The sequence below is a fragment of the Sapajus apella genome, unplaced genomic scaffold (genome assembly GCF_009761245.1).
Source record: "Sapajus apella isolate SASKATOON/1434 unplaced genomic scaffold, GSC_monkey_1.0 scaffold14, whole genome shotgun sequence".
In the NCBI taxonomy this organism is placed as follows: Eukaryota; Metazoa; Chordata; class Mammalia; order Primates; family Cebidae; genus Sapajus; species Sapajus apella.
The window spans coordinates 2,682,671-2,698,524 of NW_022436954.1; the positions used below are offsets into that span (position 1 = coordinate 2,682,671).

At 44.3% G+C, this 15,854-nt stretch overlaps 1 protein-coding gene across 2 annotated transcripts in view; it reads left to right on the forward strand.

Moving 5' to 3' along the window:
- TESMIN (testis expressed metallothionein like protein) overlaps positions 1–15,854 on the forward strand; it is a 40,787-nt gene that overhangs the window by 12,342 nt on the left and 12,591 nt on the right. For both annotated transcript variants that reach the window (XM_032282554.1, XM_032282553.1), the window contains exon 5: positions 861–952. In XM_032282554.1, coding sequence (XP_032138445.1) covers positions 861–952 — 92 coding nt within the window. The remainder of the gene's footprint in view (positions 1–860; positions 953–15,854) is intronic.

The following is a 15,854-nucleotide window of genomic DNA, read 5'->3' on the forward strand; positions in this document are numbered from 1 at the left end:
AAAACAAAAAAAAAAAAAAGAAAAAAAAAAAAGACAAAAAAGACTATACTTCCTAAAGCTTTAAAAATAAATTTATTTAAAGACAAATTTCCATTTTTGGAGAGGGGAGGGGACATTTCTGGAGAGGAGAGGGGAGGAGACAAGGATATGGTATTTAACTGTGATATATGCAAATAATCTGAAAACCTAATTGTATCTAATACTTTAAATGTTTTCAAGCTACTGTTTAGAAGAGAAGTAGGCCGGTGATGGCTTTGCTGCCTATTCCTTCCCTGTGAACAGCCTCTGCAGGCCATGCTAATGAGTAACAAAAAGAAAGATGAGGCCTGGGAAAGCAAAGAACATAGATGATGCAGAGATGATGACATTGCTTTTGAATTTGTTAAAACTGGTTACAAAATTTTTTTTTGAATGCATGAAAAATCATGGTTTCACACAAAACTTCAAATGTCAAGACCTCTTATGTTATACTAAGAATATAATCATAATGTAAGAACCTTTCTAGTTTATGGAAATTTATCATTAAATTTATTTCACAATTGATAGTTTATAAAAATGAAGAGGAGTTCTCTGACAATACCCCTGGCTAGCCAAGTAACAGTTTTGGGCAGCCTCTCTGGGCCCATGGAGGCCAGCCCTGCATCCTTGCAGACTTCCAGGCAGGCCTGTGACACACCCTCGGCGCAAGAGCCTGCCCAATGACAGGATTCCTTGTGGTAATAAGGCCCAGGCATGGTTATAAAGGGATTGTGATGCAAACTTTTAGAACAAGAAAGAGTCGTTTTTATCTAGGGGCTGGCTGACCAGAACATTTAAAATCCTTGCTAATTCAAAATATCCTTGTCTTTGACTTTGAACAGCTTGATAAGGGAGCCTTATCATCAGTAGTCAACGGGTCTGCTTTCCCCTTGGGATCAACTCTTCCAGGACCACCAAAAATAACTTTGGCTGGGTAAGGATTAGAAGCAATAAATTGTCACGTACTCTAATGTAAGAATTTAAGAGACTTTTGGATACATTTACAATTTTCTTCTATACTATAAAATGAGCTATACTGCACACCTTCATGACTTCTGAAAAACATTTTTGACCATAAGCAATGCCACTCACAGTGTTGCTGTCTGTGTCTGGTTTCGTTGCTGCTGGAAAGGCTGGCTTATAACCTGCATCTGTCCCTGTCCTCCTGTCCGTTGTCCTGTGTCAGCGTTTCTTGAGGCTTGTTGCCATTTATAGCTCTGTCTTGAGTCCACATTGATTCAAACTGTGCTGCTCTCTTGTTTGCTGTCATCCGCACAAGTAATGACATGGCAGCCACGTAGCATGAATGGGGGTGGTGGTGGCTGCAGAGTGCCCTCTTGCTGCCTCCGCCCGCTGCCTTCCATTTGGAGTTGGCTTGAGCTCTATGGCAGGTGCTAATGCATGATCTGTCTTCACATCTCCAGGTGGTCATAGGCTGCACTCATCTGGGACCTCATCTTGTTATTTCTTGCCTTGTCCTGTGTTTATAATGTTACTAATTAAACTAACCAGCTGGTTGATATTCTTTGTCAGGTTAACATTGATGTATTAACAGTGGTTTGGGCAACCCTCACGTTTCATTGAGTCCTGTAGTTGATTATGGAGATCAGCATATTCATGCCTCCAGGAGTGTTTTTTTTTTTTTTTTTTTTTTTTTTTTTTTGAGACAGACTGTCACTCTGTCACCCAGGCTGGAGTACAGTGGCTTGATCTCTGCACACTGCAACCTTTGCCTCCTGGGTTGAAGCAGTTCTCCTGATTCAGCTTTCTGAGTAGCTGGAACCCCAGGCACATGCCACCACACCTGGCTAATTTTTGTGTTTTTTAGTCGAGACAGGGTTTCGCCATGTTGGCCAGGCTGGTCTTGAAGTCCTGACCTCAGGTGATCCGCCTGCTTCGGCCTCCCAAAGTGCTGGGATTACAGGCGTGAGCCACCGCACCTGGCCTGCTTGCAGGAGTTCTTTTGGTCCCCGGTCTAAGGCAAGCACACAGCCTGGGCCTGAGAGACAGCAGTCAAACACCTTACAGGATATAGCCCACAGCCTCTAGTGCTTTCCAGGCTCCTGCAGAGTTCTGCCGTTCAGGCGTCACTTCGTGATGGCCTTGGTAAGTGTGAGGAGAGTGGTTTGGGGCTGGAATGAAAGGCTGTGAATCTGGAGACACACTGGAACTGATCAACACTCAGTTCTCATGGTTGCCAAAGGGCGTTAGTTGCTCCCGGGCATTGCTGCTTCAGTTTATGCAGTGGCTCTTTGAGCTGTTGTAATTCTATGCCCAGGCTGTTGACAACTTTCACTGAGTTGGATGGAGTAAGACCGTGGGCCATGCTCCTTGATTCACTCCCTGGGTGTGATGGATTGGTGAGGGTTCAGCTGGTATGATTGTAATTGGTCATATCATGGCTGTTAACATTTCTGGATCAAACAAAAATGACTTAGCAAATTCCGGATTCTGCTGATAGCATTTCCTCTTCGTTACACAGGATGATCTAAAAGGCTACGGTCCTGAAGATCCTCACTCTATCTTTCTTGTAATCTGGGGGCATCTGGTCAACAGTATTGACTCACTCTGTACTTTATTGGGTCTAGAACATTCAAGGACATTTGATACTTCTCACACTTTAATTGCATGCTCTCCCAGTTGCAGTGCCATCTGAGCTTCCACGTGGTGCAGCCATTGGCCAGCGGCACAGAGGAACAGTTATGAGAGTTTTCATTGCAGCTGTTTCTCTTTTTCCCCCTTTTCTGCTCCCCCCACTCCCCATTCTCCTTCTCCTCCTTCCTCTTCTCTTCCCCTCCTTCTGCTCTTTTTTCTCCTCCCCCTGCTCTTCTTCCTCTCTCCTTTTCCTCCTTTCCTGTCTATACTAGACTTTTTTCAATTAGTCATGTTTTTCTTTATTTTGAAGTGATTATGCGGGTTACAAACAATTTCTCTATTGTAAACAATGTGCCAGGAGCAACTTGAGTTTTGTGTTTGTATTTTTTATGCACGTAATTACTTGATCCGATGCCTCTCCACTCAATCAGCCCTGGCCATTTTTATCTCAACATGCACAGTACTGATGATATACTGGAATCTCTGCCAGTTTATTGGTGGTGGTAAGGAAGCAGTCAGAGAATTGTTTGCTGATTGTTTCATTCTATATAAGTTCCCAACCAAGACTTTTTCCTTTTCTTATCATAAAAGAAACTCTGTCAGCCCAGTGTGGTTCAAACGTATCTAACCTAGTAGACGCCATTGAAGCAGTTCAGCTCAGGCTGGAGGCCAGCAGGCTGTGTGCGAACTGACCCGCTGGTCATTCGTTAGGGTTAGGTGAGGGGTGAACTGGCTAGGTTATTAACTAGCTTATCATATTAATAAAAACCCTTTAATAAAAATCCATGTCCTGACACTCTGTAGCTTTAATGATCACATAACCAATCTGGTAACAAATGTGAATTCTGACACATTGTTGATGCCACTGTTTTTAGTAACATAATGAACATCATAATGAAGAATATTCCAGTCTGTTTCTCTGGGAATTTTTTTCCTAAAGATGAGGTTATCTTGCTGTGGCATAGTCTGTTTTTAATGCTTTTCTGAGGCAGAGTTGTCTGGATCGCTTCTAACTCTTCACATTTTAGATTGGCGCTGACAGAGTAGTCCATTTGGAGCCATGAGAGTGATTTTCCACTTGACGTCCACAGCAGCCGGCGGCCCTCACCGCCCTGCCCTTCGCGCTCATTCCTGATGCGTGTCTTTGCTGTTATTTCGGCTGAGACGTCCTGTTGGGCAATACTGAAGAAACCTCACAACCTTAAAAGTTGATGTCGAGTTCTATCTCCTTCGAGAGCATTTGGTTTTAACTTCTTCCATCTATATTTAACTCTGCCGTCTCTGAGTTTCTGTGGCATTTAGAGTCAGTATAACATAGTTGCTGGTTGATTATTCTGAGTCTCTGTGGTGTTTACCATTGGGATTACACAGTTGTTGGCTGATTATTCTCTTTTGTGCGCTAATGTTTCCAATGTCTGTGTTTCACATCCCTGATTACTTGGTGGATTCTCTAGGACAGGCACTGTATTTTAAACAGATAGTTATTCTTGGTGTCCCCTGAAGCACTGACCACAGTCCTGGCCACGCAGTGATTCATAGTAAATGCCTGCTGGCCTCCTCCTGGCTCCATAGATACTCATGGGCCTGTCACCCTCCCTCCACGGTTACGGTCCCCACTGGACTGCCCCCATGAGCCCCCACCCCACTTCCTCAAGGGAAGAGTTTTGGTTTCTCTGGACAGGGAGTGCCAAGACACCCTGTGGCCCAGCTCAGGGCAGGTCCGAGAGGGCCGAGGGCAAGAGCAGTGAAGTAGATGTCAGAGCCCCACTCTGAACAGGCCCCGGTCTGACCCACAGGAGGACAGGCCAGTGGCGGGATAGCTAGACCTGCCTCCCCCAGGCACCCACAAGCGCGGAAAGCCATAGTTCTTCTATCTCTAAAGGAAAAACCAAATTAGATGAATTCTCAATTAATACAGCATTCAGCAACCTCGTCTGGGGACATCACCTTTAAAATGGGAGCTCTCTCCAGAAGAAGCCACAGTTAGCAGCTTGCCCCCGCGTCAGGTGCTGTGAGCTATTTCCCACTGAGGGGCAGATGGGTCACTAAGCAGAGATAGGGGTGGTGAGAACAGGGGCGGACGACCAGCCAATCACGCACGCCAGAGCAGCAAGGCGAGGGCATGCTGAGGGAGTGGGGTTTGGGACTGACCTCACTACTGACAGCCAGCCTAGAGAGCTAAGCGTGCGGGTGCTCGGAGCACAGAGGACGGGGCAAAGGCTTTGCCCCTCTTTAAGGCGTTTGTATTAGCTACCAACCCCTATGCTCCATGTGATGGCGAGGCTGTCAGTAAGCATGGACTCTGTGCCAGGTGCTCTTCTAGCTCCGGTAGGAAGCCCAAGACTAAGATGCGACCTTGCTCAGCAGTGGCCAGTGCATTGCAGAGATGAGGCCTACGTGTGACCTGGAGGCCACACTGAGACAGACGCACATCTGCACCAGGCACAGGGACAGCCCTGTCATAGAACGCTAAATTAAATGCTGTATGCATGTAGAACTCATCTAGATTGTTTTTTGTCACACGGTGTTCTGTGCACATGCCCCTTCTTGTCATCACAGCCTATTGAACCTCTTCCATTACCAATGTTCTGAGCTCCTCAGTGAGTGTCTCTTCTGAGCAGTGCTTGGGAACTTCTCCCGATGGTTTAATGTGCAGCGACCCTCACCTTTAGCAACTCCAGAGACACGTTAGAGAAGGAGATTGTTTCTTCTCTAATGCCCCTGAAGATGACTTCTGAGCTAATCCCCAAATGCAATTAGGAGGGAGTTGTAATAATCCCTTCCTAAAATGAGGAAAGTCCCCAGAATCACACTGCACACTTCAGTGATTACAAACCTGCTTTGATATTCTTAGTAATGTTACAGCGTGGACTGCTTTAGCACTGGCATATCCGAGGACGAATGACGCTTTATCCATTGTTCTTTAATTTATGCTTCCCACTAGCATTCAGAGTTTTGGGGGGAAAGAGCAGTTTGGTGGGGAGAGGAGCACAAAAAACAGAGGTTTAAACAGGTCAGGTGGAGAAGAACTCCAGGAAGATGTCTTGGGAACTGTGAACAGCCTTAGGACCCTGATCCGCCCACACCACTGACTCGGTGGACATGTCTGGCTGCATTTGGTGGCGCTAGTTTCATCACATTGGAAACTCCCAGTTCACGACGAGACATCTAGCAGTAATACCTATAACTATCTGGTGTTGAGAGTCTCAGTATTTGTTGGAAAACACCAGATGCTTAGCTAATTCTCTGCATAAGGAGTAAGCATCTGAATACACTTTCTTTTTTAATCTTTATGGAGTAACTCTTAGTTCATGGGACACAAAGTCTAAAAAGCTATGTAACTGTATCAAATCCCAGTGTCTGAAATTGTAAGTAATCACAAATCCTTCATTATTAAATATGAAATAAGGTTGCTTAGAAGTCAGCAAGTGGAGAATAGTCTGGACAAACCGGAATGGCTAGCAGCGCACGTGTTACAGTTTCTTCTCAACAACCTTGTCCTGACGCTCGTCGTCAGCCAGAGCAGCGAGAAGCAGCCACTTCTGCACGAACCTGGTGTGGAATTTTTGGTATTATCTTGGCCAGCTAAGTTAGACACTGCTGGCTCACACTTCAAGGCGTGCGATTTTTCTTGGGTTTTGGTTTGCCTCCTCCAGCCCCTCAGACAAGCGCTAACCATGTCATTGTTGAGCATTAACTGTAACATCTCCACATCCTATTTTTAAAAAGTTTGATGGATTGCTTTATTCTACATTGAAATTTCCTCAGAAAAGTACTCCCCCAGCCAGAAGGCGTGGTCAAGGGGCGGTAGGGCCAATTGTCACATGGAGTTGGGGGCTGGATGTAGACGATGTGGCTGAGGTAGGAGGCAGACCTCATGCCATGCTTGGCAGCACAGGGAGCATCAGTTTCCTCGGCCGCCCTGCTGAGGTTAGTGTCTGGTGTTGGTGCTGTCTGCCGTGCTTGCCTTCTGCTCTTATGTCTGTCAGCCTTAAGTTACATGCTGAAAAGGGAGAACACGTCCGAGTCCCAATGTCTTAACAACCCTAACCACAGTCTCCACACGATGTTTCCATTGCAGAGCTCCTGCTGAAGTCACTGAGAGCCCCAGTGATGGGACAATGGCGTGGGGGTGCACCAGTGGGTAGAAATCCAGAAGTTCATGAAACCTAGTTCACAAAACCAAAGTGGAAAAACAAACTGATTTTTTTTTTTGAGACAGAGTTTCACTCTTGTTACCCAGGCTGGAGTGCAATGGCGCGATCTCGGCTCACCACAACCTCCGCCTCCTGGGTTCAGGCAATTCTCCTGCCCCAGCCTCCTGAGTCGCTGGGATTACAGGCACGCGCCACCATGCCCAGGTAATTTTTTGTATTTTTAGTAGAGACGGGGTTTCACCATGTTGACCAGGATGGTCTCGATCTCTTGACCTCGTGATCCACCCACCTTGGCCTCCCACAGTGCTGGGATTACAGGCTTGAGCCACCGTGCCCGGCAACAAATTGATTTTTAAAAAGTAATTTCAACGCCGGGCATGGTGGCTCATGCCTGTAATCCCAGCACTTTGGGAGGCCAAGGCAGGCAGATCACGAGGTCAGGAGTTCAAGACCAGATTGGCCAACATGGTGAAACCCCATCTCTACTAAAAATATAAAAATTAGCTGGACAAGGTGGTGCATGCCTGTAGTCCCAGCTACTCAGCAGGCAGAGGCAGGAGAATTGCTTAAACCCAGGTGGCAGAGGTTACAGTGAGCCAAGATCATACCGCTGTACTCCAGCCTGGGTGACAGAGTGAGACTTTGTCTCAAGGAAAAAAAGAAGTAATTTCAGGCAATCTAGGGTTGACTGAAAATATCTCAGCTATCGTTGGTTTAGTCTATGAGGCCATATGCTTCTCTGAACATTGGAAATGTCATGAGACAACTGATGAGGAACCTAGAGATGCAGCCCTGGGTGAGGAGGAAGAAGGACAGAGGGAGAAAGCCTGGACCCTGTGACACCTGTCAGGCCAGAGCGACCTGCCCCGATGGAGATGTTGGATGCGGAGGAGGACCAGGTGGTGGTGTCTAGAGGACAGGGCTGTGCAGGGTGATGGGCTCCTGAGGACGGGGGCTGCTCAGCTGCTGGCTGGGTGTGGAGACCAAGCAGGTCAAATGACTATGAAGCCTACAGCAGGATGTAGACTATAATTGGGGACAAAGTAAGGTAACTCCTAAGGACTTGGAAAAGAGATGACTCTAAGAATTAACTTGAATTACATCAGAATGGAAGGTCAAAGAAAGAGCTTCTTGTCTAGTAGCAGCTTCCTGGCCTAATGGGTGACCGACACATGTAAGAAAGAACGTACCATCACGGGGGGGCCCAGTCAGCACTGGAACAGAGGAAGGGAGGCCCAGAGTACATCCAGTGCTGGCAGGCAACAGAGGCACTGTCTGTAAAGGATGCAGCACTGTCTGTAAAGGACGCAGCACTGCCTTCTCCAGGGAAGTGCTGTGTGTGGTGGGCAAAAGACTTAGGGCCCTCCCAATCTACTCGATGACTACTAGATACCACAAATTCTGTGCTCAGCATGCAACTGTCTGGGCATTGACTTAGCTTCCTAGTAGCTCCATACTGAGAAGTGAGAGGCCTTTGATGGAGAATGTGAACATTTCGGGCCCTGGAAAAGGATGTTGTTTCCATCATAAATTGACACATGGCATTCTGATCATGCATTGTGATTTGGATGGAATCAATCCATCACTGAGAAACTAGTTATCTCTGGAAATACTCATAAAGACTGTGTTCTGGTTTTGGCAAAGTAAGGAATAGGTAAATTCACCCAAGCAGTGAGGTCTCTTGGTAGCAGACCTCTGACCTCATGCTGGTATCTCTCCATGCCTGCCACCTGTCCCGTGTGGAGACACTTGGCTCAGGTGAAGGAACCTAAGGAGGGGATCCTCTGTCACTTGCTTCACTTGCACTCGTGGCGTAATCGCCATCGATAGCTTTCCATTTCCTTTACCTTTTTACTCCCACAGCTAAGTCATGAACACAAGGCAAGGGAAAGTAATTTTCCTAGAGCATGTTAGTCCTACTGTCATGGCAGTTTCTGCTGTATAGCGGTCACGAGGGATTATCACTATTATAACAGCCCATCAATAGAGAGAAAAACACACTATTTTATTTTTTATTTTATTTTATAATTTCTTTTCAGACAGGGTCTCGCTGTGTTGTCCAGGCTGGTGTGCAGTGGCACAATCATGGCTTACTACAGCCTCAACCCCCTGGGCTCAGGTGATCCTCCCTCCTCAGCCTCCAAAGTAGCTGGACCTACAGGCATGTGCCCCGTGCCCCATGCCTAGCTAATTTTTTGTATTTTTTTTCTAGAGCTGGCATGAGTAAAAATTGATTACCACAGTCAAGGCCCCAGTAGAAAGGGATAGTACCCTGCGCCACTTCTCCCCATAGTCGGTCTCCCTCCTAGAAGCTTTCACTGCTAGCAACTTCTGCCTTCAGGTTTCCTGGGGAACCTCCACACCTGTAAAGATTGTCTCCTGCCCTCTTGCTGAGGCAGACAAAGGTTTTACTCATTCATCTTCCTCTTTCCTACTCCAAATAGAGGGCAACGACCCTTTTTAGTTCCTCTCTTAGTTCCTTACCCTTAAAACTTGAAACAATATACTTCAACCTTTTGTTGTTGTTTCATTAGCCATAAAAATTTGGGAATTACTTTTAAACGATAAATTAATCTGCATGATTAAAATGGAGTTGATGCAAACTGAAGAGGTAGTTAAATGTTTTCTGATTATTTTATTGGGAACTTACTGATTACTAAAATAATTTTTTTTTTTTTTTGAGACGGAGTTTCGCTCTTGTTACCCAGGCTGGAGTGCAATGGTGCGATCTCGGCTCACCGCAACCTCCGCCTCCCGGGTTCAGGCAATTCTCCTGCCTCAGCCTCCTGAGTAGCTGGGATTACAGGCATGCGCCACCATGCCCAGCTAATTTTTTGTATTTTTAGTAGAGACGGGGTTTCACCATGTTGACCAGGATGGTCCCGATCTCTTGACCTCGTGATCCACCCACCTCAGCCTCCCAAAGTGCTGGGATTACAGGCTTGAGCCACCGCGCCTGGCCAAGATTTTTTAAGTAGTTAACATTTGCCTTTCCATCACTGTTACGAATGTCTTTCTTAACCATTTATATATGTGTGTGTGTGTGTGTGTGTGTGTGTGTGTGTGCGCGTGTAAACACTTTTTTTTTGAGATGGAGTTTTGCCCTTGTTGCCTAGGCTAGAGTCAGTGGCGCAATCCCAGCTCACTGCAACGTCTGCCTCCCGAATTCAAGAGCTTCTCTGCCTCAGCCTCCCGAGTAGCTAGGATCACAAGCATGTGCCACCATGCCCAGCTAATTTTATATTTTTAGTAGACATGGTTTTTCCATGTTGGTCAGGCTGGTCTTGAACTCCCAACCTCAGGTGATCCTCCTGCCTTGGCCTCCCAAAATGCTGGGATTACAGGTATGAGCCACTGCGCCTGGCCTCATTTTTATATATTTTAAACATTGATCTGCTACATAAATAGTTTTTTTTTTTTTTAAAGACCAGGTTTCACCATGTTGGTCATGCTGGTCTTGAACTCCCGACCTCAGGTGATCCACCTGCCTTGGCCTCCAAAGTGCTTGGATTACAGGTGTAAGCCACCACGCCTGGCCCATAAATAGTTTTTAAAGCAACTGTAAAATATAAAATTTAAACATTTAACATAAAAAATAAATGTAAAATATAAAATATAAAAACATTATAAAAGCCTTTTTTGATATAGGCAGCAACATACAGGCACACCTTGGAGTTACTGCAGCTTCAATTCCACAGCAACAACAGAGCAAATCACAATAAAGGAAGTCACATGAGTTTTTTGATTTCACAATGCATATAGAAGTTATGCTTATAGAACTATAAACATACTGTTGTTGATTCAATGTGCAGTAGCATCCTATCTAGAAAGTACACACCTTAATTTAAAAACACTTTATTTCCACTTTGGGAGGCAGAGGCCAGTGGATCATTTGAGGTCAGGAGTTCTAGACCAGCCTGGCCAACATGGTGACAGTGTCTCTACTAAAAATACAAAAATTAGCTGTGTGTGGTGGTGCTCACCTGTAATCCCAGCTACTTGGGAGGCTGAGGCAGAAGAATCACTTGAACCAGGGAGGCAGAGGTTCCAGTGAGCCGAGATAGCGCCACTGCACTCCAACCTGGGCAAGAGCAAAACTCTATCTCGAAAAAAAACAAACAAACAAAAAAACAAAACCACTTTGTTTCTAGAAAATGCTAACAATCTACTGAACCTTGAGCGAGTTGTCATCTAGCTGGTGGAGGATCTTGCCTTAATGTCATGGCTATTGACTGAGGATGGTGGAGGCTGAAGGCTGGTGGCAGCAGCAGTTTCTGAAAATAAGACAGCGATGCAGTCTGGCACATCAATTGAATCTTCCTTTCAGGAAAGATTTCTCTGTAATATGTGATGCTGTTTGATAGCATTTTCCCCACAGTAGAACTTCTTTCAAAATTGGAGTCAATCCTCTCAAGCCCTGCACTGCTTTATCCACTCAGTTTATGGAATATTCTAAATCCCGTGTTGTCATTTCAGCAGTGTTCACAGCATCTTCCCCAGGAGCAGATTCCATCTGAAGAAACCACTTTCTTTGCTCATCTGTAAGAGGCAATTCCTCCTTCATTAAAGTTTTATCATGGGATTGAAACAATTCAGTCACATCTTCAGGTTCCATTTCTAATTCTAATTCTCTTGCTATTTCCACATCTGCAGTAACTTCCCACACTGAATTCTTGAACCCCACAAAGTCATCCACAAGGGTTGGAATCAACTTCTAAACTCACTTCAATGTTGGTATTTTTACTTCCTCCTATGAATCATGAATATCCTTAATGGCACGTAGAATGGAATAGTTTCCAGAAGGTTTTCAGTTGACTGCCCAACTCCATGAGAGGAATCACTATCAATAGTAGCTATAGATTTATGAAATGCATTTCTTAAATAATGAGACTTGAAAGTCAAGATGATGCCTTGATCCATAAGCTACAGGATGGATATTGTGTTTGCAGGCATGAGAACAGTATTAATCTCCCTGCACAGCTCCATCAGAACTCTTGGGGGATCAGGTGCCTTGTCAATGAGCAGTAATATTTTGAAAGGAATCTTTTTCTGAGTAGCAGGTCTCCACAGTGGGCTTATATCCTATTCAGAAAACCATGCTGTAAACAGATGTGCTGTCATTCATAGCTTGTTGTTCCATTTGTAATGCACAAGGCAGAGTAGGTAGCAACATCCTTAAGGGCCTGAGGATTTTCAGAATGGTAAATGAGCATTAGCTTCAATGTAAGGTCACCAGCTGCATTGTATCCCAATAAGAGAGCCGCCTGTCCTTTGAAGCTTTGAGGCCATTAACTTCTCTTCTCTAGCTGTGAAAGTCCTAGGTGGCTTCTTCCAATAGAAGGCTGCTTCATCTACACTGAAAACCTGTTGTTTAGTGTACCCACCTTCATCAGTGAGCTCAGCTGGATCTTCTGGAGCACCTGCTGTAGCTTGTCCATCAGCACTTGCTTCTTCACTGTCCACTTTTATGTTATGGAGATGGTTTCTTTCCTTAAACTTCATGAACCAACTCTGCTGGCTTCAGACTTGTGCAGCTTCCTCACCTCTCTCAGCCTTCACAGAATCGAAGAGCGTTAGGGCCTTGCTCTGGGTTATGCTTTGGCTTAAGAGAATGCTGTGGCCGGTTTCATCTTCTCTCCAGACCGCTCAGACTTTCTTCATGTCAGCAATATTTTGCTTTCATGTAATTTGTGTGTTCACTGGAGTAACACTTTTAATTTCTTTCAAAAACTTTTTCTTTGATTCACAGCTGTTTGGCACAAGAGGCCTAGCTTTTGGCCTATCTTGGCTTTTGACATGCCTTCCTCACCAAGCTTAATCTTTTGATTTAAAGTGAGAGACGTGAGACTCGTCTTTTCTCTTGAACACTTAGACGCCACTGGAGAGTTGTTAATTGGCCTAATTTCAATATTGTTGTGTCTCAGGGAATAGGGAGGCCTAAGGACAGGGACAGAACAGTCACACTAGTGACACCGAAGAACACTGATTGCAGATCTCTATAACAGACATAACAGTAATGAAAACGTTTGAAACATCGTGAGAATTACCAGAATGTGACATGGAGACAGGAAGTGAGCACATGCTATTGGGAAAATGACACCGATAGACTTGCTTGATGCTGAGTTGGTGCAAATCTTCTATTTTTTTCATTAAAAAAGCACTATCTGTGAAGCTCAATGGAACGAAGTGCAATAAAATGAAGTCTTCCTATAAGTGTTAAATTGTACATTTTTGGACAATGATTTCATAGAGTGAGAAGGAACACTGGTCTACTAGAATGTAGAAAGGTCTCTTCTTGTCAGAAAAGCAGGAATTGATTTTATATCATGAGAGTAGGTATTTTTTAGGACAATTTGTTTTGTTTTGTTTTTGGGGTTTTTTTTTTTGACACAGAGTCTGGCTCTGTTGCCCAGGCTGGAGTGCAGTGGCATGATCTTGGCTCACTGCAGCCTTCGCCTCCCAGGTTCAAGCAATTCTCTTGCCTCAGCCTCCCGTGTAGCTGAGATTACAGGCACGCACCACCATGCCCAGCAACTTTTTATATTTTTAGTAGAGATGGGTTTTTTCCATGTTGGCCAGGCTGGTCTTGAACTCCTGGCCACAAGTGATGCACCCACCTTGGCCTCTTAAAGTGCTTGGGAGTACAGACATGAGCCACTGCGTTCAACCTTTTAGGACAGTTTTAACCTTTCATATATTGATTGACTTTAAGAAAATCTAGACTCAGTTTCATTTTGTTTTTTTGAGAAAGGATCTCACTCTGTTACCCCAGCTGGAGTGCAGGGGTGGTGTGATCATAGCTCACTGCACCCTTGACCTCCTGGGCTCCAGCAATCCCCCTGCCTCTCCTGAGATCACAGGCCAACTAATTTTTTTTTCTTTTAGAATTGGGGTCTCATTATGTTGCCCAGGCTGGTCTCAAATTCCTGAGCTCAAGGGATCCTCCCACCTCGGCATCCCAAAGTGCTGGGATTACAGGTGTGAGCCACTGTGCCCGCCTAAACCCTAAGATTTCAGTCACAAATTGTGCCATCTGTGATACTGTTTATTCACATGGCCTTTGTCTCTGATTAACTAGATTAAATATTGCTAGCAGAATTTTCTGGAATAGAAGGTCAAATCTGCAGGGTCATTTTCTTGGCAGTTTCTTGTTGCTTATCCTTTTGATTTCTTCTTTTATATTTAAAAATATTAAATAAGTATCTTCTCTGTAGCTCGTAACTGTAGTATTTAAAGTCTCTGATACTGTGTTTGTCTCTTGAATTTTTCTCCTTATGGTTGGGGATCTCACGTATTTTGTGACTTTTTTAAACGTGTGTTATAATCACTGGGGCTTTACGTGTGGTAGGTCTTTGAGGCTTGTTTTGAGATTGTGCTCGCTTCGGCAACACATATGCTAAAACTGGAGAACGTGCTCCCTCAGAGAAGGCTTGTTTGCTTCCGCCTGGAGCTCAGTGGCACTTCCAACTTGGATGACCTACAATTTTTGGCTGTTTTTTTCAGGCTGCACAGTATAAATTCAGATTTCAACCTGAAGGGAGCCTCCTCCCCTCCCACCAGCTAACACCACACACACATTTCCCTGCCATTTGTTTTCAGGGCATTTGTTCCCAGGGAAGAGCCCTTCGCTGTTCTGTCTATGTGTGTGTGGATCCCGCAGCAGAACTTCCTCCCCAAGCGCGCCTTCTACTGGGGTTCATATACGTAAAGCACCTAAAGCACAGCCCAGCAGGCAGATGGCGCAGGCCCTTCTAAGTGTTGGCCATTGTTAGGGTGGTTATAGTTCCCCTCTCTCCTCTGTGGAGCAGTTAAAACCAATGCCTTTGGTTGCTGGGATCAGCAGATGCCAAAAGGCCACTTCAGCTCCAGTTTTAACTTGTCCCTCTGAATTTTGCTTCCCTTTTAATTTTTGGCCTCTGTTGGGTTTCCTTAATTTTTTACCAGCTCAAATAGGCATCTAAAAGGTTTTAAATATTTAATTCAATGTTATTAAGTGTTTTATAGCAAGCAATTTGTCAGGATGGCCAATGAATTAAGAATGAGTTTAGAATATATGTCATTGAGCTGGGCATGGTAGCTCACACCTGTAGTCCCAGCACTTTGGGAGGGTGAAGCAGGAGGATTGTTTGAACCAAGGAGCTCGAGACCAGCCCGGGCAACATAGTGAGACCTCGTCTCCTAAAAAACTAGAGTATATGAATAGGAATATATGAATAAATTTGAAAGTTTTGAGATTTAATACTTTTTAAGAAAAATAAAACATCAAAATTGACTCAAGAAGAAACATAAAAAAGAAGACATTAACTACAAAAGAAAGTGAATGAATATCACCTTTGCCACCTCAACCCTCATAGACACCAGACCAAGACAGTTTTTCAGACAAGTTTTATCAAATGTTCAATGAACAAATAAATCCTACCTTACTCAAACTTTTCTAGAGGCTAGAGAAAAAGAAGGAAGCCAGTGGAGTGGGGATGGGGAAGCCTAACTAATGCATTTTATTTGGCAATACAATACTGATACCAAAGTGAAAGAATATATGAGAAAGAAAAATTACAGCTCTATCTCACTCGTGAACAAAGATGCAGAAATCCTAATGAACTAAATCTTGCAGTGCATGCAAAAGATAATATTAGTACATCACAATCAAATTGGGTCTAATCCCTGGAATGCAAAGGCGGATTCACATTGGAAAGTTTGTTGTCATAGACATATTATGAGATTGAAAGAGGAAAACAATCTGATCATTTCAACAAATGCATAAAAAGGCACTCAATACAACTCACCCAGTCCTTTAATTTCTTGGCTGTGGTTCTGTTTCCTGTTTCAGGAAGTACATTAATTTCTGCTCTTTACTGCTGTCTTTATTATTTGTTTCTCGTTTTGCTAGCTTTTTGTATTAACCGCTTCCCTTATTATTTTCAACCTAAAAAAATTTTTTTTAGGAAATGTATTTAAAGCTATCAATTACTCATATGTACTACTTTACTGCATCCTATAAGAACTGATAGGCAGTACTTTCACTGTCATCTACTTAAAATATCTTGTCATTTTTATTATAATACTCTCTTTACCTCATGAGTT